This window comes from Oxyura jamaicensis, chromosome 15 (assembly GCF_011077185.1).
Source record: "Oxyura jamaicensis isolate SHBP4307 breed ruddy duck chromosome 15, BPBGC_Ojam_1.0, whole genome shotgun sequence".
NCBI classification, from domain to species: Eukaryota; Metazoa; Chordata; class Aves; order Anseriformes; family Anatidae; genus Oxyura; species Oxyura jamaicensis.
The window spans coordinates 13,547,849-13,575,169 of NC_048907.1; the positions used below are offsets into that span (position 1 = coordinate 13,547,849).

A 27,321-nucleotide genomic window follows, 5' to 3' on the forward strand; every position below is an offset into this window, starting at 1 on the left:
AAATGAAATGATTGCAGTCATTAGAGAATCTCAATTATAATTTGAGTTTATACAGCCTGTCCCTGGTGAAAGTAGTTATTGTCTAATGCTTCTGAATGACTCTTACTATATGCAGTAGCTAGATGAAAGCAAAAGTTCTTGTGAATGAGACTGGTACAACGATTCCTTTAAATACAAATAATAAATGCAGCTGTTTGACAGTGTTCAGTCTTTTAATTCTTATGATTTCCTATTCCAACTGACATTGATTAATTGTCCAGAGACATCTCTTTTATGAAAAACTAATCATGTTTAGTGTCTCATTTTTGGTTTTGTTTCATCACTGCAATACTTTTATATATTATATATTTTATATATATTTTTATTTCTTTGCTCATCTGCTTGGAAACAGAAGAAGAGTGTTCATTTCACACCTTAATAAGGCAATGTAGCCTTCACGTAAGTGAGCAACTGAAGATACCAATAGATATTTCAATTAAAGCTACCTGGCTATCTAATGCAAGTCTTGAAACTTAATTGTGGGGAAAAAAAAAAAAGAAATACGTCTCCAAATGAGTGGCCACAGAAGACCAGGCTGTATGCTTTTGCCCTATCTAGAGAAGTCAATTTAGATTTTTAGGAGACAAATCCTTTAAAAAGGAATTCTTAGAAATAAGTAAATTAGACCTCAATTTATGAAGGTCAACATTTGGAACATATTTCTTCATGAGCTAAATGTTTATGTTTACATAGAAAGGCGAGTTTGATGTCTAACTACCCTACAAACAAAAGCTGCATATTGCATTGTTAGCCAACCTTGGATATTAAAATCCCAAGCTCCTATACCAAGAGAAAAGCACAACACCCCCAACCCTTAAAGAACATACAAATGAAATGTAAGCTGGTGTGTACTGTAGTGTACAAGAGTAGAGTTGGTTTTGAAACTCATTAGAGTCAAATATAGCTACTTAAATTATCTTCCTTAAAATATGCTTTCCATGATCAATTATACCTCAGTTTGCTTAAGACCAACTATTTAACAATTCTGGAAGAAGGAAAAAAAAAAAACCTACATGTGGTACACTTTGCTTGGAATTTCCTAGACAGTGCACATTTAAAATATTAGCAGCTGTTTGGTTTACCAATGCAATACAAGTGTCAGTACGAAACATGCAGCTCACTCAATGAATGCATTAGACTAAACATATGGTATCTTCAGGTGTACGTTGGGGTGCTTTACCAAGTTGTGTTTTTTTTTTCATTAGAATTAGACCTTGATTTAAAATCAAAGTAGGCTTGAAGCCCCTTTGCTTAACTCGCTGTTGCACACACCAATAAATTGCTAATAATTTAACTTGAACTACACGATAAGAGAGGTCCCTAAAGCATGGATTCTATTATGACAATATCATCATAACAGCTAGCACTACATTTTCTCAGCAGGGCACTGTAGTTAGGATAGGATCAATGTAAGTAGTTTTAGCATTTTCATTCAAGTGCTTTTGATGATTAAAACAAGTAACTCTTAAAATATTTAGGAATGCTGTCATTATTGTTGAAGTATTCACCTTCATTCAGCAACCTCATAGCTGCAGCATACACATCGAGCAGTCAGGGTCTTTAAGCTTTCTTTGATTGCAATTAAGGTTCATTTTAGCTTTTTTCTTTTTCTTTTTCTTTTTTTTTTTTTTTTTAAGCCAGTGTGCCATCTTATCAAATATTTATATAAAGTATGCTAGTCAATTTTAAAGAAAAGGCATTTAAAGGACAAAAAGTATGCGATCATCTAACATTTGAACTAATTTCTTCTGGAAACAGCTTGGTTTCTATAGAGTGATAATCTCTAGTAAATAATACGTTTATTTTTCTTAAATCCATAGCTGATTGCGTCCCTCTTCATTTTTGTACTAGCAGAGTATGGAAATGCAAAACCCATTCTGCAGCTTTTGTGGCCAGAACTATGGCAAAAGAAGTGTAGCCAACTCTCTTTAAAAAAGTATAAACAAACTAGGGCTCTATTGGCATGTTTTCTATTGTTTATACTTTTTCTCAAAATTTATATATTTGCTATACGCCCATATTTTAAGACAGAAGAAATGAACCAGCCCTTTTGTTTAAGTGGGTAATGGGACAAATAATGTTGCCAAGATTCTTGATGATAATAGCTTTTAAGCTTTCAAACATTCAATAAATTATAACAATGTACCTAATAGGTTCCTCCTGAGAATACAGGTACATCAAGGAGAGCACCATCCCCCACAGTTCATCTCCATTCTGGGTCACCTACGTCACCTATGGGTTCTGGTAGTCCCGGGAGAGGCAGGGATATGTCCTCGAAAAAGAAAAAGGGGCTGCTTTCCAAAGGCAAGAAACTGCTGAAAAAGCTTGGTGCAGTGAAATGATTCATGTACTCCTGGACAACTTGTAAAGCTTCCAGTCTGTTTTTTTTTTTTTTTTTTAAAATGTCAAAACTAGGGCTTTCATGACTATGCAGTACAACCTTATTAAACCTTTGCATTTTTAACTCTGACGTCAATAGAATCATGTGAATTGCTTAAAACAGCAAGGTGGGTGTATTGTTGCAAATACTCCTTTTAAAAAAAAAAAAAAAAGGGTATAGGATTAAGATCAGAAGAACATGATTTAGTTGAAGTCTATTCAACACCTGCAAGTGCACTGGATAAATCTCAGCCTTTAATCTACTTTAACTGTGGGTCAGGTGAAAAAGAAAAACCTGTTCATTGATTGCTGGTCAAGAGCAATCACCCCATTCTGTCTAATCTTCATCATTTAAAATGGTCTTGAAACTCCTAGTTTAAATTAGCCTTGATGTTTTGCCTTATTAATGCACAATGATTCGTACTGTCTAATAAATATACAACATATACTTTGTATGTACTGTGTATTCAACTGTCCTCATCTTCCCTAAATCATAGTAATTTAAGATAAAATATGATGTTGCTAATTCCATTCAATGTATGATACAACTCTTGAGAGTTTGAAAGTACTGAGCAAAATGCTTTTTTCTTTCTTTCCCTTTTCCTCTGCAAACCAAAACTCTTGTATAGGTTTCTTTTGTCAACATATTCACTAAACTGAAATCAGATACAGTCTAAGTTGTTCAGAGCCTCACCCCAAGTTTCAATCATACAAACACCACAAACTGCAGTTCTGGAGTTCCTGGTTCACTATTCTAAATTACCATAAAAAAATAAAAAAGAAACCTTTACTTCCCACCTTTTTTTCTGGTGGAGGTGCAGTCCTATGTTAAAAGGCATTTTCATATTATTGATGTCAGATTCAAGATTAAGTGCATGTCTAAAGTCAAAAACAGTGTTATATACACAAGATGTCGCCAGTAAAAAAGGCTGCAAAAGGTGATAAAAATATTAATTGCAATATTGGCATCTCAATAAAAACAGTCTTACACACTGATGGCAGTCATTGGCTATTACTATTTTGTAATCCTTGTCCATTTGTAAATTGTTTTTACTGTTTATACATACTTTTCAGACTGCCTTTCTTTTTGTAATTTATGGAAGGTTTATAAATGAATGATCAAAGCTTCCCCATTGTGTCTTCAGATAATATTGTAAATTACTGTAAGATACTGTGTGCTAGATTACCATTTAATTAAAGAAAATAAATGGCCTAAATTTGTGGTAAAGTACTGTGTGGGTGTGTGCATGTGTATAATTGTTGTGTAATATATTTTATATAAATAAATGATTTGATATTTTGTAGAGTGCAGTATGTTTTGTGCATCTACTGTATGTGCTGCTGCTTCTTGGGCTAGATGTCCCTCCCTTTCTAAAGAAAGAGACGCAAATTGTAAGACTAAGACACATGCACAAGGATCCATTCATTAAGGTTACAGGTGCAAGCTACATGTTCAAATACTGCACCCCTGCGGAGAAGAAACAGCTCCTTATTTACTGACCTCAAGTAACACAAACCATACCAGGAGGAATACCCACGACAAGCATAAGTACATGTTAGTATTTGTTATTTTTTCCTAGTTATATAAGTAATACAGTACAACAATATGGCATCAATAAGATGAACACAGTCGCCTGAAAACATGCCTCTCTTCATTACAAATTTCATATATAAGGAAGAGGGTAGTAAAGGTCTTTTTCTTTTCTAGGCTGAGAAAATTAAATGAATATAGGTTGTGGAGACCCAAACTCTGCTGAAGAATAAAGGCTCATCTAAAGCAGAAACTTTCTAGAGATTTAAAAAAAATTTACACTAGCATGTCAAAATGTTATGCCAAGTCCAGTCTTGAAGTATGTAAACAAATAACGCGTTACAATAACTTTATTCAGATCTTGCAAAGAAGAGGAACAAGGTTCACAAGTTAGTTTCAAAAAACAGCACTAATCCAAATACTTCCACATGAACTAGTTTGAGTTTGTACCAGGTAACACAACATCTGAAGTAGTCAGTGTTTTGCTTTACAAATTAAGCCACTCCTGCTGAACAGTTACCACTAAGAATCTTAGAACTACAATCCAAAGCAATACCTAAGCACTTCCAATTATTTGGAATTGAAAATCCAAAAAGTCCTGTGAATAGTAAAACTTAGTATTATTTTTTTTCCCACACAAGTCAGTGCTGACATAGACACCGATATGGAAATGAACTGAATGCTTGCTAAATGGGAAAAATGAACAATGTTAACCACAAAATTTAGTTCATTCCAGTTGAAATCTGCAGTTGTCTATAACAATCTTTTATTCACTCTGCAGATAACATGAAGTTGCATGACTACGCAAAAGCATGTCAATAGAATAGTCTGTGGTAAGCCACCAAGCCCACGTAACATCATTCAATATTAGTGAAATCCATCCTTTTGTAGAGTGAATCCTGTAGTCATTGGTAATAAAGGTTTTCTAGAGTTGTAGTAAGATACAGAAGTAATTTTGCCTCTGACATTTCCCAAAGCTTTGGTATACTTAGAGCTCCCTCCTTAGCTATGCCAGTTTAAAAAATCCTACTTCACTTCTCTCTATGCTTAGGCAGACACATGAGCACAAGACAGTTTCTGATTTCTCTGTGATTCACTTACAAGGGCAAGCATTAAAAACCCATCCATAGTTGTTTTTTGCAGTACTTTGCAATTTTAATGCCTCGATAACCAAACAGCAAAACAATCTCTCTTTTTAAGAGGCAGATGATATGAAACAGTTAACAGACAGATAATTTTGCTCTTATTTTAACAGCCAAGAAAGCAAGGGAACAACAGTCACATTTTTGAAATTAGAAGATTAATGTGCTAACTAAAGAAGCCTGGATTTTGGTCAGCATAACTATCTCATAAGCTACAAACAATTCCATAGCAAACTTCACCAAAATCATAAATAAAATTAAGTACTGATAATATTTTGAGAAGAATCCCAAAAACACCTCAGTCAACAAATATTGAAAATATGAAAATTGTGTTTTTTTATTCAAAATGCAGATCTGCTACCTCAACCTTTTTCCTGCTACAGTGAAAGTGAAGTTCCACAACTGCACATACTCATCACCCCATGTGTCTCAAAGAAAAAAATAAAAACAACAAAACCACAAAAAAAATCATACAATTGTATATTCTCTAGAAAGGAACTGCACTTTGTTTTTTAGCTGATTATCTCAGCTTCAAAGATAATAAAGTCTGTCTGAGAGCAACAGGTTTGGTTCTCTGTGAATACTCTGACCTACAAGGAAAGCCAGTTTATGGGCATACTGGCAAGGAGCAGGTACTCTGATAACACCCTGTGGAAGGGGGAAGAAAAAAAGAATTACTTTCAAGTAATTTAACAAAGCATGCCTTCACTGTAACAAAAATAATGCTGGAATTCAAAGAGTTCAGACACATGTAAAATTTAGATTCCCTGTCATTTATGCAGATTTGTGAAACAACATTACTTATATGCATTTTAAAAGTGCTATATAGAAGAGTACAATCAAACATTCTCAACTCCATTCCCCACCTCCCTGCAAAAAAGCATGTCATGCAGGTTTTATATTCCATGCTCTACCTCACAGAGGGTGGGACATATGTAAGTCATATGAAATATTTATGAATATTCAAGATAAAAAATCTAAAGCATGTTTCAAGCATGAGCTGACTCTGGGCTGATCTTAGTGTGCAACAGAAGAGGCCCAACAGGAAATGTAATGACATAATAATGACATAATTCCATCTCTACAAAAATTATTGCTGGGGGTAACAAATAATCGCTTCAGTTGTGTTTCCGACATAGAATTTAGGGATAATACTCAAAAAACATTAAGTGTTTTCTAGGGATAATGAAAATTCCTTTAGTCTTCAAACTTCAGAGAGACCAGGCGATTGTGAGAGACTAGCTCTCTGATGGCCACTCTAGGTCCAGATGCATGGTTGCAGACATTTTGGAACTGCATGGGTGCTTTAAAGATAACTTTTTTCTACCTTCTTGTGGCTTGTTACTACACAGAGCCACTCAGTTTATGAAGAAAAATACTATAATTTCCCCAAATAAATACTTACCGACCAGTTATAGTACATGTGGCAAAGCTTGTAGGTTAAACGTTGCACATGATCTGGTTTCAGTTTGCTAGTGTCATATATCACATTATAATGAGTGGGTGCAACACAGCCATTTCTCACTGCCTGACTCACAATAAAGAAATCATACCTGTAATAAAAGAAAGAAAACCCTCAATGTCTTATACAGAAAGAGTTGTTTTTCCTTAGAAAAATGCAAGTCCTCATACGTTTGTCCTACTTATTTCTCTTGAGTCACATCATGCATATGCAGTAAAGCCCGAAGCATTCCTTTTCTTTGGTCTCAAAATAATCAGTTCCCTCTATTTTTGAAAGGCCAGAAGATACGGAAGAACACAAGGCATCTGATTAGATGCAGACAGTTGTAAGGCCACAAAGGTCTTAACCCTTCATCACATAGTTTTCCTCCTGCTGTGCTCCACCCTGCAGATACAATTAGCTTACACTCCTCCTTTGCGTTTTGCTACTACACAAAGATGGTCCATCTTACAAGAAAAATACCCTTTCCGGAAGAAATACATACCAGCCAGCTACAGTACATGTTTACTATAGAGCACAACAGTACACTAGCACCCTGAGCCATCCTTGGATGGTGGTAGAACCAGAATCACTATCAGTAAACTTGTAAAACCTGCAGTAAGGTGGTTAAATACACACAATAGCTAGTTTTGCCTTTTGTGTGTCACTATGCACTGCCACAGAGAACAATATTCTCTCTCCTGTGTGCTCCAGCATCCCTTGGACAAGTCCAACATACCACCGTCTACTGAATAAGCTTTGCATTTCCTGGGTATCTGGCCTAAGTTCCATGTAGCACGGCTTAAAAAGTGGCACGTGAATGAAGACAAATGAGATGTGTTTGTACATTTTACCTGTACGCACACAACTGTAATTCTAAGTTGTCTTCTAGTAATTTACCAACAACCAATAAAAACTTCCAAGGTGTACTCATATGATGTACCCTTTAAAATGACAAAGTTTACGCACAATGTCAGAACTGCACCGAGACGATTTAATTTCAGTCACGGACAGCTGAGTAATCCTATCAATAGGATGTCAGAGAGACTTTAAAAATCAAAAAGAAAAGCACCCAAAAGCAAAACAAACACAAATACAAAGCACATATAATACTCTTATATATATAAGTACTAAATATTGAAATACTGCATAATGAATTAATAAAATTTAAGCTTACTCACTTCCCATCTGCATGTTCACCCTTCTTACCCATTTACCCATCTACATGTTTAATACCATTTCTTTTCAAAAGGGCATGTGTGGAAAACAATCTTCTATTCAATCCCACAGACAATTTAATACTGGATATATTTCTTTTTTTTTTTTTTTATCAGGTTGCTAGCAAATACAATACACTAACTTACCATTCTGGTCTGGTAACCTCAACATCAACAACTGTACCAGGGGGCGGGTTTTTAAGTCCTCCACCAGACTGCGCAAAGAATCTGGTATTCACTCGTTTCTTCACAACTATCACAGTAAGTTTTGGACTAAATAAGTGAAAAGAAGAAGAAAAACAAACAAAAAACCGTCCTGAAAACCAGCACTGAGATGTACTAAAAAAAAAAATCCTATTATATTACAAGTTATACATCTCCAAACATGTAAGCAATCATCAGAAAAACAGTTACTTGATGTGAAGCAATAATGATGAAAAGAAGAAACAATTGTCATCAGTAACCGCTTTTTCTATCCTAGAGTGTATTTCTCTTGTGGTATGAAAAAAGGGGCCAGGGGACACAGACTTACTTGTAGTCTTTGCCAACAGTCTTTAAGCAATCCAGAAATTGAGGCACTTCGTAATTAACCAAAGTATGTAGTTGTCCATCTCCTACACCATCCCGATACACAATAATACGAGAGGGCAAATACTTATTCCACTTGAACCAATCTCTTAGAGCAGCTAAAAAAAATAAATTGTAAAGGCACTTCTGAACCTGCATTGCCAAACGCTGTTCAGAAATAACATACAAAATAACCACAAAGAAGAAAAAGAAACACATTCTCATGGTTATACAATGTGAATACACCACAGCAGTAAATCAATACTCAGTTAAAAGTACCTTTCATTCCACCCACTGAAGACTTCAGGGCTGCCAATCCAGAAGTTAAAAAACAAATCCCCATCCCAGAAATGAAGAACAACAAAAGCACATCTATTTTTGAATCGTTGCTTCCAACTGCTCTGCACAATAGTTTTCTTAGAGATGCCAACAATAAAACTTGTTTACTTAAAGTAGAATTAATTCTGATCTCCTTTCAATCCATCTCCTTTAAAACATTATTTGAAGTGCATTCTAAGAAGTATTTAACTATCATTAAAAAATATGGGAATCAATGAAAGAATGTATACAAAATGATACTAAATTTCAGCAATATTTACAACTATTTTTAATCCTTTTTTTAAATCTAAGTACAAGTTAGCAATATTTCATCTTAAGGCAGCTAAAGAGGTGTTTTGAGGAAGCTAACTTGTCATGCCTTATTTGGCTCCACAAGAACAGAAAGCCTTCGCTTACTTTGCAAGCAAGCTTTGAGACCATCCACAAGTTCTTGCCCACGACTTTGAACAACACAGCGTGAGAACCACCTGTGAATAACAAAATAAAAGATGACATTTAAGGCATTTACTGGGCTTACTTCAATAAAAAATATTTTTAAGATGGCTATGCACATTTAGTCGTTATGGTTATTGTGCGTCAAGGCAGAGTTAGTGTACTATGAGAATGCTTTCCTTGTAAAACCCTTGTAGTAGACCAGTACTATAGCACCATGCAAAATTCTTCTAAAAAAAAAAACCAAAAACAACACTTTCATACAAGTCAATTCAAAAAGGAGAAGAGCTTGTCACCCCAATGCCTTCCATTCATCTCAGCCTTTGTCCTACCATTTGCCCCCTTCTGTCAAGCACAGTGGAAGAAGGGCAACACTAACAGTGGATGCAGTGCAAGGAAGCATTCCCAATTGAAACATCTATTCCTAATTTAATATTGTAATTTTTATTAAAAATATACATTTAAATCAGTTCAGACACTTACATGATGGCCTATCACATTAAAGCCTCTTTTCACTTAGGGGAAACATAAATTTGATTTTGGCATTCAAATCTTACCGTGTCATTGTTTGATTCAGGCTAGCAACAAATCCTGCAATTGACTGCTTCCCAACTAAAGTGTCATGGTAACAATCAATTCCCACAACCATTACTTGTTTCAGCTGAAAAGGAATCAACAAAGAACATGTATTCATACGTGTAGACATGCCAAAGCACCTATGACCTCCATCCTATAATTTAGTGGGATTATGACATAAGCTTAGCTGTTTCAGTTCACTTCAGTAAACCATGGACACTCAGTTCTTAGAACTACATTCCTCTTATGTCCAATTGAACTTCAGGCCCCTTCTCACAGACAAAACAGTCTCTAGAAGTATTTGCTTTTTTATTTAAAAGGCAAGCTTTTTTTGCAAAAATAAGACTGAATAAGGAAAATGAAAGAAAAGAAACACTTACTGGGATCTCAACACTCCAAAGCTCTCCACCCATTTTACAGTTCATTTGCAAGGCAATCTTTGTCGCTATGGCCAGAGTAGTCTGAGGCTTGCTTAAAGTGCGAGCAATCACACATTGACTTGGAACTGGACAATCTGTACAGAGGTATTTCTTGATAGCATCATACTTATCCTTTCGGGAACTAGACAAAATACAAACTGCCTTTGAAGGGAGAAAAAAAGTTTTTAAGAAGCTGGATTCTCAGTTTTATGTAGCAGTTGTTCTTTCAAAAAAGAAAAAAAAAAAACTTTCTTACACTTGAGAAATATTCAAACATCAGCTATCCGATAACTTTCAGAAGCTATAATTCAGAGTGAAGTACAAAGGTTTTTTTAAAGAGAAGGATACTGACAAATTGGAATTTGATCAGGAGTATTAGAGCAGGCATGTAGGAAACGGTAGATATTCAGGAACCAAGGAGTTTTTATTCCTAAGAATTAATCCACTAGTCTTAAAAAACAATGGCAGATTAACGTGCTTTGAAATTATGGATTAAAATACATACTATGTTTGTGTCAGGAGTGATACTTTGCTGTAAAACCCGTAAGTACGCTTCAGTTCTATCATCCACTTCAATCCTGAAAAAGAGGAGAAAGCTGTTTTTTCTGTATTAATATTTCATATAGCTATTAAAATCACAACAAGGACATAAAAATAAATACTAATAAGGATACTAAGCAAGGACAAAATAAATACTGATGCATAACGGGTCAAGTGTCACATTTACAGCTGTTCAACATACAATATTTGCAGTTTTTGAACGCTAAGGGAAATCACTCGACAGGCTTCAAATAGCAATTAAAGTTAAAAACAAGGAAAGGCACATAAAAGATATCTGTAAAAAGAACAAATAAAAATACTCAAGGTCTGTGTAAAAACATGTATTCTTTCTTGCATTACACAGACATCCATCTGAAAAGGTTTTGTTCAATGACCAGATGTTTAATATTGTTTGGTTTTGGCAGGCCGCAACCCCACAGTGAAAGCTTTCACAAACAGAAATAAGAGTAAGAAACTCAGTTAATTGACTAACCTGAAGAATTTGCAAACGGAAAGCAATTTTTTTTTTTTTTTTAAGTTAAAATCTAATCATAGAATCTCACATTAGCTATCTCTACTGCATCTCATTTACCATGTGAAGCATGCTAACAGATATATCTTAGTAAGTACAGAATTATTTTACTTTGGGAAATGCACTTACATAGTTGCCTTGTTCATCCTGATTCCCATAGATGGTGTGACTTTAAACAGGTTTTGAAGTAACGTATTCGCAGTATCATAGTTGCGCCGTGTGTATATTAATAACCAGTTGTCCAGAGGTTTCGCACTGATTAAGGGAGCTACCCTAGTTTCCCTTGACCAATCAGCAAACTGAGGATTGTAATCAAACTGTAAATAAGAGGTTGAAAAGGAAGAAAATCAACACCCTACCATACATGCTATCTCCTGATAAAGCTACCTCCTGATATGCTTCAAGAACAGACTATAACACTTCTGCCTAGAAGATGACTGTTTTTGTTTTTTCCACTAATGTCACGGAGCAATTTAAAGTAAGCTTTACCTAAAACTTTCAAGGCATCCTACTTCTTTAAATGATTCATTTATTTAGCCAGTGTAAGTTACTATTTGCTGCACAGGTTTTAGTTAGATCGAACTATAAATATAGCTGTTTATATATTAATACATTTTTCTCCCTAGATCTATTTTTAAATAAGGTAACTGCTTGAGAAAAAGACAAGTATTATTATAAAGAAGGTATAAGATCTTTTTAAGATTAAGACAGGCTTTGCTGAGTACATAGATACTATTCAAACCTTTGCCATCTAACACTCACTGAAAACCAACAAACCCAACAGGATACAGACTTATAGAGCAATTATATTGTGTTTTATGATAATCCATGATTTAATTGAAATTTCAGTTATTTGTATTAAAGAGTTACTCAGCTTCAAGTGAATAGGTTCTGTATGTGTTTTTTCCATTGAACTCATAGTGGCTTTTCATTGGAAAGTCTTGGTATTTTAATAAATTAATGTCCTGGTTTCAGTTAGGACAGTTAATTTTCCTCCTAGTAGCTGGTAGGGTGCTGTGTTTTGGATTAGGATGAGAAGAGTGCTGATAACATGCTGATGTTTTAATTGTTGCAGAGCAGCACTTACACCAAGCCAAGGACTTTGCAGCTCCTCGCTCTGTCCTGCCAGCAGGCAGCAAGACCTGGGAGGGGACAGACCCAGGACAGCTGACCCAAACTGGCCAAAGGGGTATTCCATACCATCTGACGTCATGCTGAACAATATATAGGGGTGGCTAGCTGGGGTGAGGGGCCAGCTGCTCGGGGATAGGCTGGGCATCAGTCAGCGGGTGGTGAGCAATTGCATTGTGCATCACTTGTTTCGTACATGTTATTATTAGTAGTACTATTATTATTGTTATTGTTATTTTCCTGTCTTAATAAACTGTCTTTATCTCAACTCACAGGCTTCACTTTCCCCTTTCTTTCCCCCATCCCAGAGAGGGAGGTGGGAGGATGAGCAAACGGCTGTGTGGTGTTTAGCTGCCAGCCGGGTTAAACCACAACAATGAAAAAAATAATTAAAAACATCTTTATTCTCCTACTTTTGTATCTGAAACTACTTTGTTTAGACAGAAAGGACTGTTTTACAAGGAAGATGTTATAGTAATGCAAACCAGACTCAGGCATTTTTAAACAGAACTTGTAAACTACTTCAGAACTTAAGTGTCCTGTATGGACAATGCCTTACAAATTATGTTTTCTCTCCTAATTTTTTTTTTTTTTTTTTATAAACCAATAAGTAGTATTTCATCCTCTAAGAACTTGCTTCATAGATGAGAGATGCAGAAAATTTTAGAAGTTATTTTATTTACCACATTTCCTGCTTGAAGGATCTTTTCTGCTTGAACAACTCTTCCCGTAAAGGATAGCAAGTTTGAATCAAAGCTTAAACCCCAGTCCCGGAGTTCCTTCTGAACACTGTCATCTCTGTTCAAAAACAACATTTCAATTAAAACAAGTTTGTTCTTGCTCGTTTTTTGTTGTTGATTTTTTGTTTGTTTGTTTTGTTGTTGTTGTTGTTGTTTTAATAACTTTGTCATGAAAGATTTGGTTGACAATGAAGCACAGAAGATACCCAGGTAGCGTACTTTTGGATGTAGTCAATAAGTCTTCCAATTTCACATTGTCTTCGCTCAGGTGGCAGTCGTGTATGAATGGCTAAGTCTTTCATCATGTTAAAATCATTCCGCATCTTCTCAGTCAATCCTGGTAACAGCAAAATCGTTTTCAGAGTACAAATTAGACTAAAGACAAAGAAAACTCTAAAACCTATATAAGCCAACAAGCGTTGTTCCCTGCAGTTCACTTTCAAGCTGCAGCAATTAAAGAATGTAACAGTCTGTAGCCATGAGACAGTAATTATTTGTATGCAATAGTAAGTGCTATTTTAGGCAATTTAATAGTAGTCTACATTAAATTGTATGGGATGTGTTCTTACAACAGTAACAACTGACACCTCTGCCGATGACAGCACAGTACAGAAGTTTTGCTCTTCACTGAGAGCATATTTTCTGTTCATTGTCTGGGTTTAGTGGAACTTTTCACTGTATTTGTAACATGCAAGCTCCTCAGCCTTTTCTTATTTTTAAAATAAAGTTGTATTTTCTAGTTTGCTTATTGCCCCCATTTGGTTTTCTCCATAGCAAAGTAGCAAAAGGAAGTTTACTTTTACTAACCAGATGGAAAATTCCTATGTTTGAGTAGACTCATGCTAGCGTTAACATAATTTCTATCAGATCCTCAAAGCTTTGAATTCATCCTCCCATGTAGTGAAGACTACCAGCACATAACGTATTAATATAGTCAGTCATTCATTTCATTAGGAAAAAAAAGTACACAAGATAAAATTCCCAAGTTGCTGAATACACTGAGGTCAGCTTTGCACTCTGAAGTTTAATATTCATGCCTGGCTGACTACACAGACTGTCAGCTAAAAAAAAAAACAAAAAAAAACACACCAACACACACTTTCAAAATAAGACGTTCCTAATATTGTGATACAAAGTCTTCTTACGATCCATACAAGCTCGTCTTTAAGCTTTATCTGTTACATTAAAACTTCCTATTCTGATGCTCAGTAATCTCCCAGGTCTTCGTACATGACAGGTACATTTCTTACTTCTGACCCGTGGTTAAAAAAAACATGCTGAATTCCACTGTGAACACACATAGCTTTTAGTACTTGCTACAAGCTTAGGAGCTACTTAAGGACAACAAAGGTGCCTCAGTGCAGAACAGCTGACTAGGAAGCTGTAGCTGGTAACTAATCTCCTAGCTTAAATACTGCACTTTTATTTGGAACTTGAAACCAAACAGCTTTCTAGCCATTCTAAGTACCCCTCTAGAACTGGAGGAAGTAGCACACAATTTGTGAGCTCCAATTGATTAATGCCCACCAGTCACCAGACCTCCACACAGAAAACCCCTCCCATCTATGGTAGCAGAGGAAACAGCCAAAACCAAGTCCTGCCATTTCAAGTAGGTTTGAGGCCTTTCCAAAAGACAGAAAAGCAACCACCATGGCAGCCTATCTATAAGGGATGACCAGTTGGTCAGTCTTCCTATCAGAAAGTAAGTTTTGGACTATCCCAGATGTGTTACAAATATTACCAGGAGGCATCTGTAACAAGATTCAAGTTGTGTTCACCAATCAGCTCTATCATTTGTGTAACAATCCCACATTTCCATTACTCCTTCTGAAATCTGAACTACACAGACCATGTCAGAGATCCTAGAAGGGCTTTATGCTTTTACAGGATGCTAGGGCTAGGTCCTCAATTATAGCAAGCAAACAGTTTTAAGACATAGCTCAGCAATTTCACACCCAGAAGGAGGCCAGTGCAACTGCATGGGTACCTTATAAAACTGCAAAAGTAAAGCATTTGATGCCAGCCAAAGTATAGTCTACAAGAACTTGGGACAGGATGTGCCATCTATCAAGAAAAGGCAAACAGCTGAAGTTCTTCGCACATATTCATCATGTCACCACTAAGAGCAGACTTGGGCATACTTTTTAAAATAGAAGTCCAGCAGAGGCAATTTGCTTACTGCTCAGAATCACAAATCACTGGTATTGAGCATTTCTTGCCAGTCATAAGATCAGCTGTGCATGTGCTGCAGCCACATAGTGGCATCAATGGTAATCAGAGCATTAAGGTTCTCACTGAACACACATTTCCAACTGCACAGATGTCAAGGAATATATTTTTAGATTTCTGCATGATGGGACACCAAATTGTAAGATGTAAATAAAGAGCTGTGCATTTCCAAAGCAAACCAAACCAGTTGTTTAACTAAGACGGTTCATTTTGCTCAGAAGATATCCAACTGAGATGGCCAGGTACTGCTAAATGCAAACTCAGTATTTCAGAGAAAAACACATTCTTATGCAACTCACAAAATTATCTATAGATAATTTCCCTTTTTCAAAGAGAAGATATACTGTCAAAAACTTTTAAAGTTATCATTGTGCCAACATTCAACTTCCTAAGTGGAAACTATGCAACAGCAAAACCCTTCAAACTTTTCAGTCTCATTTAAATAACTAAACTCTGAGCTACACTCTTGTTTCTAAACTCCCTTTTATACAAGCAAATCATTTCTAGTTAACTTGGCAAGAGATTGCTATCAAAATATCAGTTTCAGTAGGAGGGAAGGTTTGACAGATGCTTGAATGTGAAGCAACTATTACTACAGTACCTGTTAGGTAGCACAGCTCTGGAATTAGAACCACAGGTCCTGATATCATGCTTCCTCTCTTCCTCCGAGACTGACTGATCAAGACAGGCTGGTTCAAGTCAGTAATTTCTTGATTATATTGCTGTATTAAATACATATTGCATGTTAGTTTATTCATAACAAACACATGGTTTTCTTAATGCTCACTTCAGAAAGTATTTTTTACTTAACAAAAAAAGCTTTTATTAACAAAGCAAACTTTTGTTTTTTGATTGGCGCATTCACTTCTGTTTTTGTCAGAAAAGGCCAAAAACAGAAGCACTGTTCTCTCTGCTGGTGTCATCAAGTTATTGACTTGTAATAAATAATAGAAATAATCCTTCTGCCTTGCTTGAGGCAGTACCACGCAAAGTACCTAACCAAAGATTAGGATGCCCATTTCAGATCACTAATGGACAAGGTTTCTGCCCTATGTAGCAATTTAATTGAAGACATTACAAGAATCAAACAAGATACCATGTAAGTCTGTAATTCATCCCCACCCACCCACCCCCCAGCCTTTCTTCACATCTGGCAAGAGCTGGTCTGTCTACTGGTCACTATTTTAATCTAAAAAGAAAAAAAAAGCTGACATGCAAACATACTTAATAGTTTAACCCTTTCTTATTCTTAAAAAGAATCACACCACAGAAAACATGCAAAGAATAGCATTTAAAAACAAACAAAAAAGTAGGATCACAGCAAAGGCATGATGTCACAAATTATGAACTCCAACCTGAACTAGAATAGATAATAAACTAGAAGCAAAATTTAAACTAGGTTCGAGTTTCACAGCAGAAACTTCTGTGTATAAAGATTCCACAATTCCAGTGTTTGGCTTTCCAAAAGACAGTCTCTGGGACTGTCTCAGGTCCTGATGGGCCAGTCCTGCTAGTGAAGACTGGGGCAAAGGCACCATTCAGTACCTCAGTACTTTGCATACCCTGTGTCACCAGGGCCCAACTAATTCACAGCAATGGGCTCACATTTTCCCTAATCTTCCTTGTCTTATAGAATACCTACGAATAAAATACCATACAATAAATACCTATGTACCTATGATCCTTTGTTGTTATCTTTTACATCCCTTACCACATTCAGCTCCAGTTGGGCTTTGGCCTTCCTAACCTCATCCCTGCATGCTGGGACACTGTCTCTATATTCCTCCCAGGTTACTTGTCCCTGCTTCCACTCTCTGCATATTTCTGTTTTGCATTTGAGTTTTACAGAAGCTCCTTGATCATCCGTGCCATCCTCCTGGCATTTCTGCCCAATTTCCCACTCTTTGAGATGGGCCACTCTTACCCAATGCAAGCTGCCTACTGTAGTTACTTCTTTCAGATGACGTAGTATCCATTAAAATAAAATTCTGCTAAAGCCAACTAGGAATGACTAATCCATGCATTGTAGGTAAAATCTCCAAAGATGCTCTGAAGTTTCAAGTTCAAGCATAATATAAAGAATGCCAGGTAAGTTTCCATACCCTTTTGTAGTAGTCTACGTAGCTGATCTCAGAGCCATCTGCTCGTCTAAAAGTACACTGTGGATTGGCATCCCAGTCAATATCATCAACTCTGTATGTTCGGTTATTGTACCTGAATAAACAATTTCACCATTTTATTTGTTTTTTAAATCTTAAATACAAATGAAATAGAACTGTGAAGAAAAAAGTCCATGGCAATACTCATTTAAGTTGGAAGTTTTGCTCCTATCAACAACAGGAACTTCAGGTTTCCAGTTATAACAGGTATCAATCATAACAGGTATCAATTCTACTAAAAGCAACATGTTAATAACAAAAAATGAAAACAGACCTAATCCAAGATGCGTTTCCCACTTTTCTAAATGCTGTTACCTCAATTAATTTGCTAACTGGGCAATGATAACATTTTCAGGTTCACAGATCATTGTATACTCCAGGACATGGAACACCCCCCAAAAAATAAAACAAATCTCTGAGAAGAGTCCAAAGAGACTTACTTTGTAAGAATAATTAGACCTATCAGTTCTTTAGCGCAGGCATCTCTAAATCTTTGCTCTTCAACCTGGTAATAGAGACTGTACATAAAATCCAACACTGTTTCACTGCGAAGAATCTTATGGCTCACATCTGCACATAACATAATGCTTTCCTCATACTGGAGAATAGAACTTGTGAAGCCTGGCCAAACCATCAACCTGCCAAAAGAGAACAGACAGGATCGTAGGATACTTTGACACATCTCTGTTCTCACCCTTGAGTTATTTCTGTCCACTTTCTCAGACACTTGAAAAATAGTCATGACACAACAAAACCATCATTCAAATATAAACAAGATCCCAAAAGTTAATAGAAGTAAAAATATTTTAAGCGCAGGTATCTTTAATCTTTTTTTAAAAAAGTCTTAAATAGACTAATTTAATGATACAGCAGTATGACTGAACCCCCAAAAAAGGGTGCTTCAAAAGTCAATAAATCAATTTTATACTGTTAGTCTTAATTATCTTAAACAGAAAGCATATAGTTATTCAAAAACTGCATTAAAGAGAAGATGACCAGTAGTTTATCTATTAGAACACCGTCCAGTTTCTTCCATCAAGCAGGTTATGTATGCTAGACTAACCAGAAGGTGCACACCATAGCCCTGTGAAGGGTAGCAACTCAAGCTCAAGCTTACCCACATGTACAGTAAGCCTGGGGCTGGCCAGAAGCACCAGGCACAATCTAGGGGGATCCTGGTGGGGGATAGGGATAAGACACAACAGCTTCCAACAGGGGAGTTCAAAAACTACCCATGCAGTGGGGCATGGCCAAATACAAATTTATTCGGCAGGTTAAATGGCCTTCAGAATGAAAGCTGAAAACTCCTGAACTTTAGAATTGTAGTATTCAATGATCTCAGCTTTACAGACATTTAAGCAAGGTTTCTGACATCCCAGTTAAATGTAAAAGCAGAACACGTCACGTTAGTAAAGAGTCATCAGATACTGCACACAGCAGGAAGTTAAGAGAAGGAGGCCTCATGCTCCATAGGAATAACAGGTTTTAAGTCTATGGCTTTACTACAAGATAAACCACTGGAGCAATTCTGAAAAATCCTCCTCTTTCTCCCCACCCCTTGGCTTTCCATTTTGCCAAACCTGTGATTAGGGATGCTGACTGGGTCGTTGGGGTTGTAATAGTTACGTCCAATTTGCTGCAAATTCATCATCTTCAAAAGCCTGCAAGTTGAAATAAAGATGTCATTCACCATTATTATTCAGTTTATCAACTATCCGTGGTCCCATTCCTCTGTACAGCTGTATTGTTTGTTCATCCAACTACATGAAAGTCACAAATGTGAACTTTTGATTAACTTAAATTTAGAAATTTAGTTTATTAAATGACAACTTCAGAAGCTGAGAGTAAGTGAGCATATAACCTTATCAACCAGATGAACGTAACAGTCAAAACAAGCTACATTTCAGGTGAAACCAGGAAGCAAGTTCAAGTAGAAAGACTGTAGTGGAAGGAGAAAAATAGTCAGTTTTTCAGTTCAAAGTCTTAAACTACACTGTTCTTTAAGAGGCAAATCCACAGACAGAAGAGGGCAGAGACAGGCTAAACTGCCTACAACAATGAGCACTGCAGCATGTCTCTGGTTGCTCAGAAAAAAAGCATGAACTAATTTTACACTAACATGTACCAGAAGCATGCATGTAACTGCAGGCTAAAATGTTGCCAGATGTGGTTGGCCACATAGTAACACTAGCTACAAAGGCTTGAAAATTTACACTTGTCATATTGATTTGTTGTCCATTCCTTAGAAGGGAAACACTTAAGTCAGATATTTCTCAAATGACTTCTTATAAAGACAACTTGGCAAACAAACCTTCTAAAAATGATGTTATAAAACTGCAGGCATGTAGGTGAAGTAGGTGGCAATTCATTAGTCAGCGTGATTGTGATCTTCACATCTTCTCCATTTCGCGTCTTACTAAACACTTCAGTAACCTGAAAAAGCCAAATTAGATTAATAAAACTAAAGGCAAACAGGGCTATAACTGGACTTTGCTCCATTAATATCAAGTGTAGTAGCATATTAAAATTCTATGTAATAATCTCAAAAATTAGCTAAAACAGGAATTTGATTTCCTACTATGACTGTAAACTGCAACCTCCTTGCCTTCCATCCCAGTAGGACAGTGGGGAAAAAAACAGAATGAACAAGAGCAAGAAAGCTCATGGGTCAAGATGAAAACAGGGAGATCACTTTCAGAATTACCATTATGGACTAAAAACAGATTCAAGTTGTGGAAATTAACTTTATATTTACTTACTAATTCAGGTGCTGGAGAGAAAAAAAAACATTCAAAATGCATATGGTAAACACCTGCTGATCCATGCAGAAAGAAAACTAAAAAAAATGCTGTCTGCTTCTGTACAGAGAATTATTCAAGTTTGCAGAGCCTGAGAACTAGAATCAGAAGTTTATTACCAGATTTCTCTGTGCAAGCAAATTAGCCTACACTACTAAATTCAATCCAACTAAATGTTACTCATGGGACATCAATTCTCTCCATTCAGCCAGACTAGTAAGAAACAAGAAACACCATAAAATGTAAGTCAAAATAAAAATATTATAGAATTCTCACATCACACCTTATTCCCTAGTTTTTTTGGCAAGAATAATATTGATCCATCAAATGCATGTGTCTTTCCAATTAGCTCTTCATGCTGAAAGAGCAAAGCTGATCGAAGACGGCGCGCTTCCATCTCAGGATTATAGCCAATATGGTACTGATACAAAGCCCATTGGGGTCGAGATGTCAGACGAAAATAATTTGCAATTAATTTTATCATAATACCTGAAGAACCTAAAATGAGAGGCAAACATCCTGGTGGTTACAAAAGTTTTTAACAATTTATAATACTTTAACCATTCTGAGAAGTTTTAAAATACTGTCATACTTATAGAGATATCTGTTGCATTCTGCAATTGTTCTGTACAATGAAAGTTATAGAAAATTGTCACATACGCACAGCATTATAACAGTCACCAGAGCTTTTTATAATTCCTTCATCCACCAGGAAAACTCCCACATCAATTGAGGTAAACATTTATAACAGTAGCCTGTCTCCTAAAGGGTAAGCACCATCTACAACAGAGATGAATCACTACCAAAACACAAATGGACAAATTACTTTCTTTACGTGAACACAGAACAAAAACCAGCACAAGTATCAATCAATATAGATATCCACATTCTGCTCGAGGGTAGGAAGGCTCTGCAGGAGGATCTGGATAGGCTGGACCGATGGGCTGAGGCCAACGGTATGAAGTTCAACAAGGCCAAGTGCCGGGTCCTGCACCTGGGGCACAACAACCCCAAACAGAGCTACAGGCTGGGAGATGTGTGGTTAGAAAGCTGCCTGGCAGAGAAGGACCTGGGAGTATTGGTTGACAGTCGGCTGAATATGAGCCAGCAGTGTGCTCAGGTGGCCAAGAAGGCCAGCAGCATCCTGGCTTGCATAAGAAACAGCGTGGCCAGCAGGTCCAGGGAAGTGATTGTCCCCCTGTACTCGGCTCTGGTGAGGCCGCACCAGTTGAGTTTTGGGCCCCTCGCTACAAGAAGGACATGGAGGTGCTTGAGCGAGTCCAGAGAAGGGCTATGAAGCTGGTGAAGGGTCTGGAGAACAAGTCTTATGAGGAGCGGCTAAGGGAGCTGGGACTGTTTAGCCTGGAGAAGAGGAGGCTCAGGGGCGACCTTACTGCACTCTACAGGTACCTTAAAGGAGGCTGTAGCGAGGTGGGGGTTGGTCTGTTCTCCCACGTGCCTGGTGACAGGACGAGGGGGAATGGGCTAAAGTTGCACCAGGGGAGGTTTAGGTTGGATATTAGGAAGAACTTCTTTACTGAACGGGTTGTTAGTCACTGGAATAGGCTGCCCAGGGAAGTGGTTGAGTCCCCATCCCTGGAGGTCTTTAAAAGACGTTTAGATGTAGAGCTCAGTGATATGGTTTAGTGGAGGACTTGTTAGCATTAGGTCAGAGGTTGGACTCAGTGATCTTGGAGGTCTCTTCCAACCTAGACTATTCTGTGATTCCCATTCACACAGGCTAAAACAACATTTCTTTTGGTATTTCAAGATTTAAAAACAAAAAACATGCAGTGAGAACTAGCTGCAGGTCAGTTAAAGTATTTTTGCTGTTTTTTCAAGTTTCATTTCAATTTCCTTTAGACTTAAAAATTAATACAAAAGCACACTGCAGTCAATTATGGATTATCCATTTTATTTTGATTAGCTACTTTTCCTATTCAAAATACACCTCAGACAAAAACAAAAAACCCTACAACATGCACAGCAATTGGCAATACTAGGCTGACCTTTAAGAACTACTTTTAATTTCAACTTGCTTACTGTTGTCCATAATCTATTCTGAACATACCAGTTTTTGATTCTCGAACATGTTCTATGGCTTGCCGAGTATTCACCCCTAGGTCATGGAAATCCCGACGACGTCCGCCCCTATCTGCTAAAGACAACTCCTGAAATCCAGCTGAAATCTGTAATCCTATTGGTTTGAAAATTGAGAAGAAAAAAAATGAAAAGTAATACATACTATCTTCCTAAAATTGACATTTAACCAGCATGCAAACAGAGCAGCTCATTAGCCAGATGAAAAAGGATGAACTAATAAACTAAGTCAATCTCTTCTGCAAATGCAGGGGAAATAACACTTGTTTCAACTCCAGATGACACTGGAATGTGAAAGGGTACACTGTGACACACTGTGATGTTAGAGTTTCATTTCATCACTAACACTGAAGAAAAAGAATGGCACAGCAGAAAAAAAAACATTACTGGTAATCATGCAGTTGATAGTGCCAACAGCCTTCTAATTTTATTTATTTATTTACTATTTTGATAAAGGACCTGGTAACCTGTTTAATTTATAGCACACTTCAGGTAGCTTTCAAAAGTCCAGGTTCTGTTATGCTGCATATTAGAGTGACAATATATCAACACAAGGTAAACACTGTAAACTTTTCTGAATCTTAGTAAGAATCTAATTTTGAAAAGAAGAATTAGGAATGTTGCATGCACATTAATTGCATTCTCTTCAAAACACTTGCTCTTGTGGGAAATGAACATTTTTCCCCTTTCTGACCTAGTGGCTTTGGAACACTCTGAGGGCCTCTCTGTCGTCCACGGCCACCGAATTCTTCTGACAGTGTTGGTGGAAGACTTGGCTGTTGAGGCTGCCGATGACCAGACGGATGACTTGAAAAAGACTGTTGAGCCTACAATAGTTGAGAACAACTTTTCCTATCACAGCTGAAGAAACAGCATGCTTCTGGGAATACAGCAAAACACAGCCACTAATCAAGTTCAAATACCCAAGTTTAAAAGCTACCTACTTAATGTAGGGAAAAAAAGGAATTAAATGTAGCACACATATTACTATGTACTTCAAATACTAAAACAATGGGTGACAATTTGTGATATATATATATTTCTGGAAGTTATGTTTATTTATCTGCAGTACTTATTTTATAAAAAACAGCTCTTGCAGCTTTAGTGTTCAATGATTAAGTAACATTAAAGAGTATCACGTCTGGAAGTATTCTTCAGAATAATCTGAGATAGATAAAAGTTTTTTTTTCCCCCCAAAAAAACAAATTCAGGTTTATAGAGAAGAAATACAGATTTATTCTATAAATAAAACTACAAAACCTGAGCAGCTCTGTCCCACAACACAGCAGTTATTGTAGGACCCCTCAAACCACTGCCACACACCCTGCCAGCACCCCACCCCTGAAATTCCTCTACCCCTTCACTCTCAGAACACTTGGCACCTGTCTCTCAATTCCCACATGCATGTTCTGATGTGGAATGCAGCACTCCGCAACAACAGTAAGTAGGCAGGCCTCCCTGTTCTTATATTCTCTACCTTATGTTCTGAGTGGACATGAAGACCAAGTTGTTGCAATTTGTGCTCACTGTTCTCTTTCCCCGTACTCCTTCCTACTATCCCTTTGCTCCCCACTCCCCTTTTCCTACCTTTGCAGCAAGAACAACCATAGATTTGTCAGAAAATCAGTAAGGAAAGGTAGGCCTCTGACCTTAAACCTCACTAATTAGCATAACAACTTGGTGGTATTATGATACCTCCGTATCAGTCCAGCATAAAAGTCAAATAGCATGGTTCATTTCTACAACACATAGCTACTTGCTACTATCTTCCCCTACAATTAGGGCAGATTGTGTTCTCACTTGAGACACAAGTGCATGCTTAAGCCCTTGTTTTCCAAACTTGTATGAAACTCTTTCCTTCATTCTGCAGCTTCCTACAAAAATGGCTGTAGAAACACTTCTGGAACTGACCTTTGTGGAGGAAGATATGCTCAGCCTATACAATAGAACAGTGTCACTCAACACAGGGAGAAAAAGAGCTGAAACCATTTCTTTCTCCATTCAGACTGCATCAGCATTTGTAGTCCAACTTCACCCATACCCATGCTTTCTTTTCCTTCCTCCTCCACAACAGGATACTGACATCACCTCCTGACTTCTGCTGTAAATTCTACTGATGTCATGGAGCACAAGTGTGAACTACTCATATCTCAGGTTTATAAACCATGTTCCAAGTTCAAGACGGCCATCAATGCTACTGATATAAGACACATCTTTCTATTTCAGAAACAGGAGTATAAGCTACCTCCTATTTCTACTAATTCTATTCAGACAACTATATTACAATAGGGCACTCGTTTAAAATCACACAGAAACATTTAATTATATTAACTGCTTTTGCTTAAATACATCTGACACAAGATATACATACATATATCATCCAATGTATAGATCTGATATTAGCTAAGACTTTTCAGATCATAGCTGTGTGAACCAAGAAAAAACAACTTACAGATGCAGCTCCTACAGAAGGAATAGCAGTCTCCTGTCCTGGAGGCCTCCCTCTGGCTCTGGCTCTAGCTCTTCCTGTCATTTTCCCTTCTAAAACAGGGCATGTACAGCATTAGCGTTCAATCTCCCACTTCCCCCACCCAGTATGACCAGCACTATCACATTTGCCCTTGTTTAATTTAACCCGGCTCAGTAAAATGCACCCTTATTTATGAACCCCCCAGCCTCTGTCTCTCAATGATAACACAGCCACAACAGCCAGTGCCGGTAAATAATGGCTCCTCAGCACAGGCCTAACGGCACAGCCCACCAGGTGCTCTCAAACTCTGCAGAAATACAACTAAAGAGCACGGGCAAATACACAACCTCAGTCAAGCCAAAGTCAGGACCCACGACGTTAAGTTACACATGCAACTGGGTTCAGATCCACTCCCCACTCTACCCCTGGAGCACCTCACGCCCCCCTGCCCACTACACTCCCACCCCTCTGCTCGGACAGCTCCCTAATACCCCAAACCAACCCCCGAGCCCCACGCACTCTTACCACAACAACCTGCCCTCTCTCTGGGCTCAGCCCCAGAACCTCCACCAGCCTCAGGCCGCTAGCAAAGCCCAACCCGGCACCGCAGCCGCTCCCCCACACGCAGACGCTCCCCAGCCAGGCCCACGGCTTTAATGCCGCCACCCCACCTCAGGCCGGACCCAGCGCCTCGCCTAACCTCACGCAGCACGCACTGGCGGCGCCAGGCGGGAACGCGCGGCCCTCCCTGATTGGCTGCCGAGGGCCGAGCGCTGCCGAAGAGGGCCGAGGGGATCAGCTGGCCCCAGTGGACGCAACTGAAACTGGGTGGGTTTTCCCGCTTCCGCCCTCACAGGGGCCTGTCCCGCCCTGTTGCCGTGCAGCCTCGCTGCCTCGGCGGTAAATTATAAAAGTGGATAAATAAAAGTTTTGTCTGGTCATGCCGACGTGCTTCTCCCTACGGGACGAGGGGACCCCCAAGATTTCGGAGGCTGAGTGAACTGGGCCGGTTGTGCGCCCGCCGGGAGGTTCATTCGTCAGCCAAAGCAGGCTTTTGTTTTTTTTATAACTTTCCTGAGGGAACTTTCCCCTAAAAATTATTTCCTCATCACGATTCTTGCTTGAAACGTGAATATAAGTTAGCCAGAAGGTGGAGCAATAAAACAAGAAATAAAAATCCGAAGTTGTTTCAGAGGGTACTGTTTGTCTACACAGATACGGGTAAAACTTACAGCTCTGCTCCAGAGATGTGCCTAATATAGATAAAAATAGACACAAATAGGCTTAAATGTGCACTGCATGGAAGCTGTTGGAAGGAGTGACTGGGCACAACCCAATTAAGCATCAACAATTCAAAACACATGAGCAATCATCCTCACATTGAGCTGTGTCCTTCAGCAGACTAGCAATCAAATAGGGGGAAAAAAAGTGCCTTTTTCTAAGTACTAAGACTGATTCAATTGTGATGATTGTATCCAGAGAATCACAACCTCTATTTCAGATACTTTGCAACAGAACTAGGAAATTTTATGACTTGGAAGTAAGTGGCCCTAAGTGGAAAGGGCCCCCACGCTTCTGTAGCCAGGGTGCCTACGGAACGCCAAGGCTCAAGAGCATATTTCTGTTTTTAAGTTGCCTTTAACTTAAGGTTTAGGTGACTGTGATGCATCTGGAGACACTGACTTCACAGACAAGAGATAATATTATCTAATTAAAACCTTAACTTCATAAAAGACTGGTCTGATCTCATGAGGTCATTCACAGTTTTTCAGCTACCTACAGGGAATAGAGGACTAGGTTGTTTTTCTTTGTTCTCTGTTATTCCAGGTGGAAAAGGAGTGGCTGTATTAACATAAAAAATAAAAATATCTCCTTATGTTTGATTTGGATTGTCAGTTTGTCTCCAAAGCCAGTTCTGTATTGCTTCTACTTGATATCAGCATAGCAACACACTTAGGAAACAGATTCTCTTTTGCAAATTAAAAATAAAAGCTTTCAAACTCTGGAAGTGTGGATATTGCTGCTTATAGATAGTTGAAGTACTTTCAGCATGTAATTTTTATTACTCAAATATGGATCTGGATAAATATTTAACAAACTCAACATACACACTCAGATGAGGCACATTCACTGCTTCTGAGAGCGCTGATTACTGCTTGCCGTGGGCTCTTTACCCACAGAGGGAACTTTTACTGCTCAGTAGCCTGCAGAACTCTCCAGTGGGTCAGGGGGTTGAAGCTGTGAAAACACAATATGCAGATTTTCTTAGCTCAACAGTATTTTAGGATAAACAGAATATAAAGATGTTCTCAAAGTCGTTTACAGTATGTAAATTGTGAGAAAGCAGAATGTGTGTGTAGGAAATAGTTTTATTTGTTTATTCATTTAAAATATCTGCCATACTTAATGTTTATTTTATTTATTCCTGATTCTTTCCATTTCATGGCAGAACTTAATTATCTTTAGATGGGAATTGCTAAAAGTACTTAACTGGGTTCACTACCTACAGCAATTCTTTATAAAATGATAATAAAAATGAA

The 27,321-nt window shown here is 37.7% G+C and overlaps 2 protein-coding genes across 17 annotated transcripts in view; one reads left to right on the top strand and one right to left on the bottom strand.

Annotated features, from left to right (window-relative positions):
* Positions 1-3,191, top strand: part of RIMBP2 (RIMS binding protein 2) — a 151,191-nt gene extending 148,000 nt beyond the window's left edge. For 7 of the 15 annotated variants that reach the window (XM_035340803.1, XM_035340806.1, XM_035340810.1 and 4 more), the window contains one exon: positions 2,193-2,775. In XM_035340803.1, coding sequence (XP_035196694.1) covers positions 2,193-2,381 — 189 coding nt within the window. In that variant the 3' untranslated portion in view covers positions 2,382-2,775. Of the gene's footprint in view, positions 1-391; positions 1,745-2,192 lie in introns of those variants that run through there. The other 8 variants (XM_035340807.1, XM_035340809.1, XM_035340814.1 and 5 more) reach the window with 3 other exon arrangements.
* A 2,221-nt stretch (positions 3,192-5,412) lies between these two features.
* On the bottom strand, positions 5,413-25,380 carry PIWIL1 (piwi like RNA-mediated gene silencing 1). 2 transcript variants are annotated; one of them, XM_035340818.1, is made up of 21 exons: positions 25,352-25,380; positions 24,764-24,852; positions 23,006-23,138; positions 22,283-22,408; positions 20,495-20,709; positions 19,725-19,846; positions 18,994-19,074; positions 17,854-18,051; positions 17,357-17,468; positions 15,856-15,976; positions 13,245-13,362; positions 12,969-13,083; positions 11,284-11,471; positions 10,588-10,660; positions 10,044-10,244; positions 9,645-9,748; positions 9,052-9,122; positions 8,282-8,435; positions 7,897-8,022; positions 6,497-6,644; positions 5,413-5,739 (listed from the first exon to the last, which is right to left on the bottom strand). In XM_035340818.1, exons 2-21 carry the CDS (start codon positions 24,842-24,844, stop codon positions 5,623-5,625), a joined length of 2,604 nt encoding a protein of 867 aa, XP_035196709.1. In that variant the 5' UTR covers positions 24,845-24,852; positions 25,352-25,380; the 3' UTR covers positions 5,413-5,622. The 2 variants fall into 2 exon arrangements, with proteins under 2 accessions (XP_035196709.1, XP_035196708.1); XM_035340817.1 differs by having other exon boundaries at positions 25,316-25,377.
* Positions 25,381-27,321: the final 1,941 nt, after the last annotated feature.

Excerpts from the sequence above, each read along its gene's own strand:
- PIWIL1 (XM_035340818.1), bottom strand. The coding sequence starts at position 24,844 with ATGACAGGAAGAGCTAGAGCCAGAGCCAGAGGGAGGCCTCCAGGACAG. Across the intron at positions 10,245-10,587 it reads TCACTCCTGACACAAACATA|GCAGTTTGTATTTTGTCTAG; the intron begins GTATGTATTTTA and ends CTCCCTTCAAAG. Across the intron at positions 9,123-9,644 it reads CTGAATCAAACAATGACACG|GTGGTTCTCACGCTGTGTTG; the intron begins GTAAGATTTGAA and ends TGTTATTCACAG.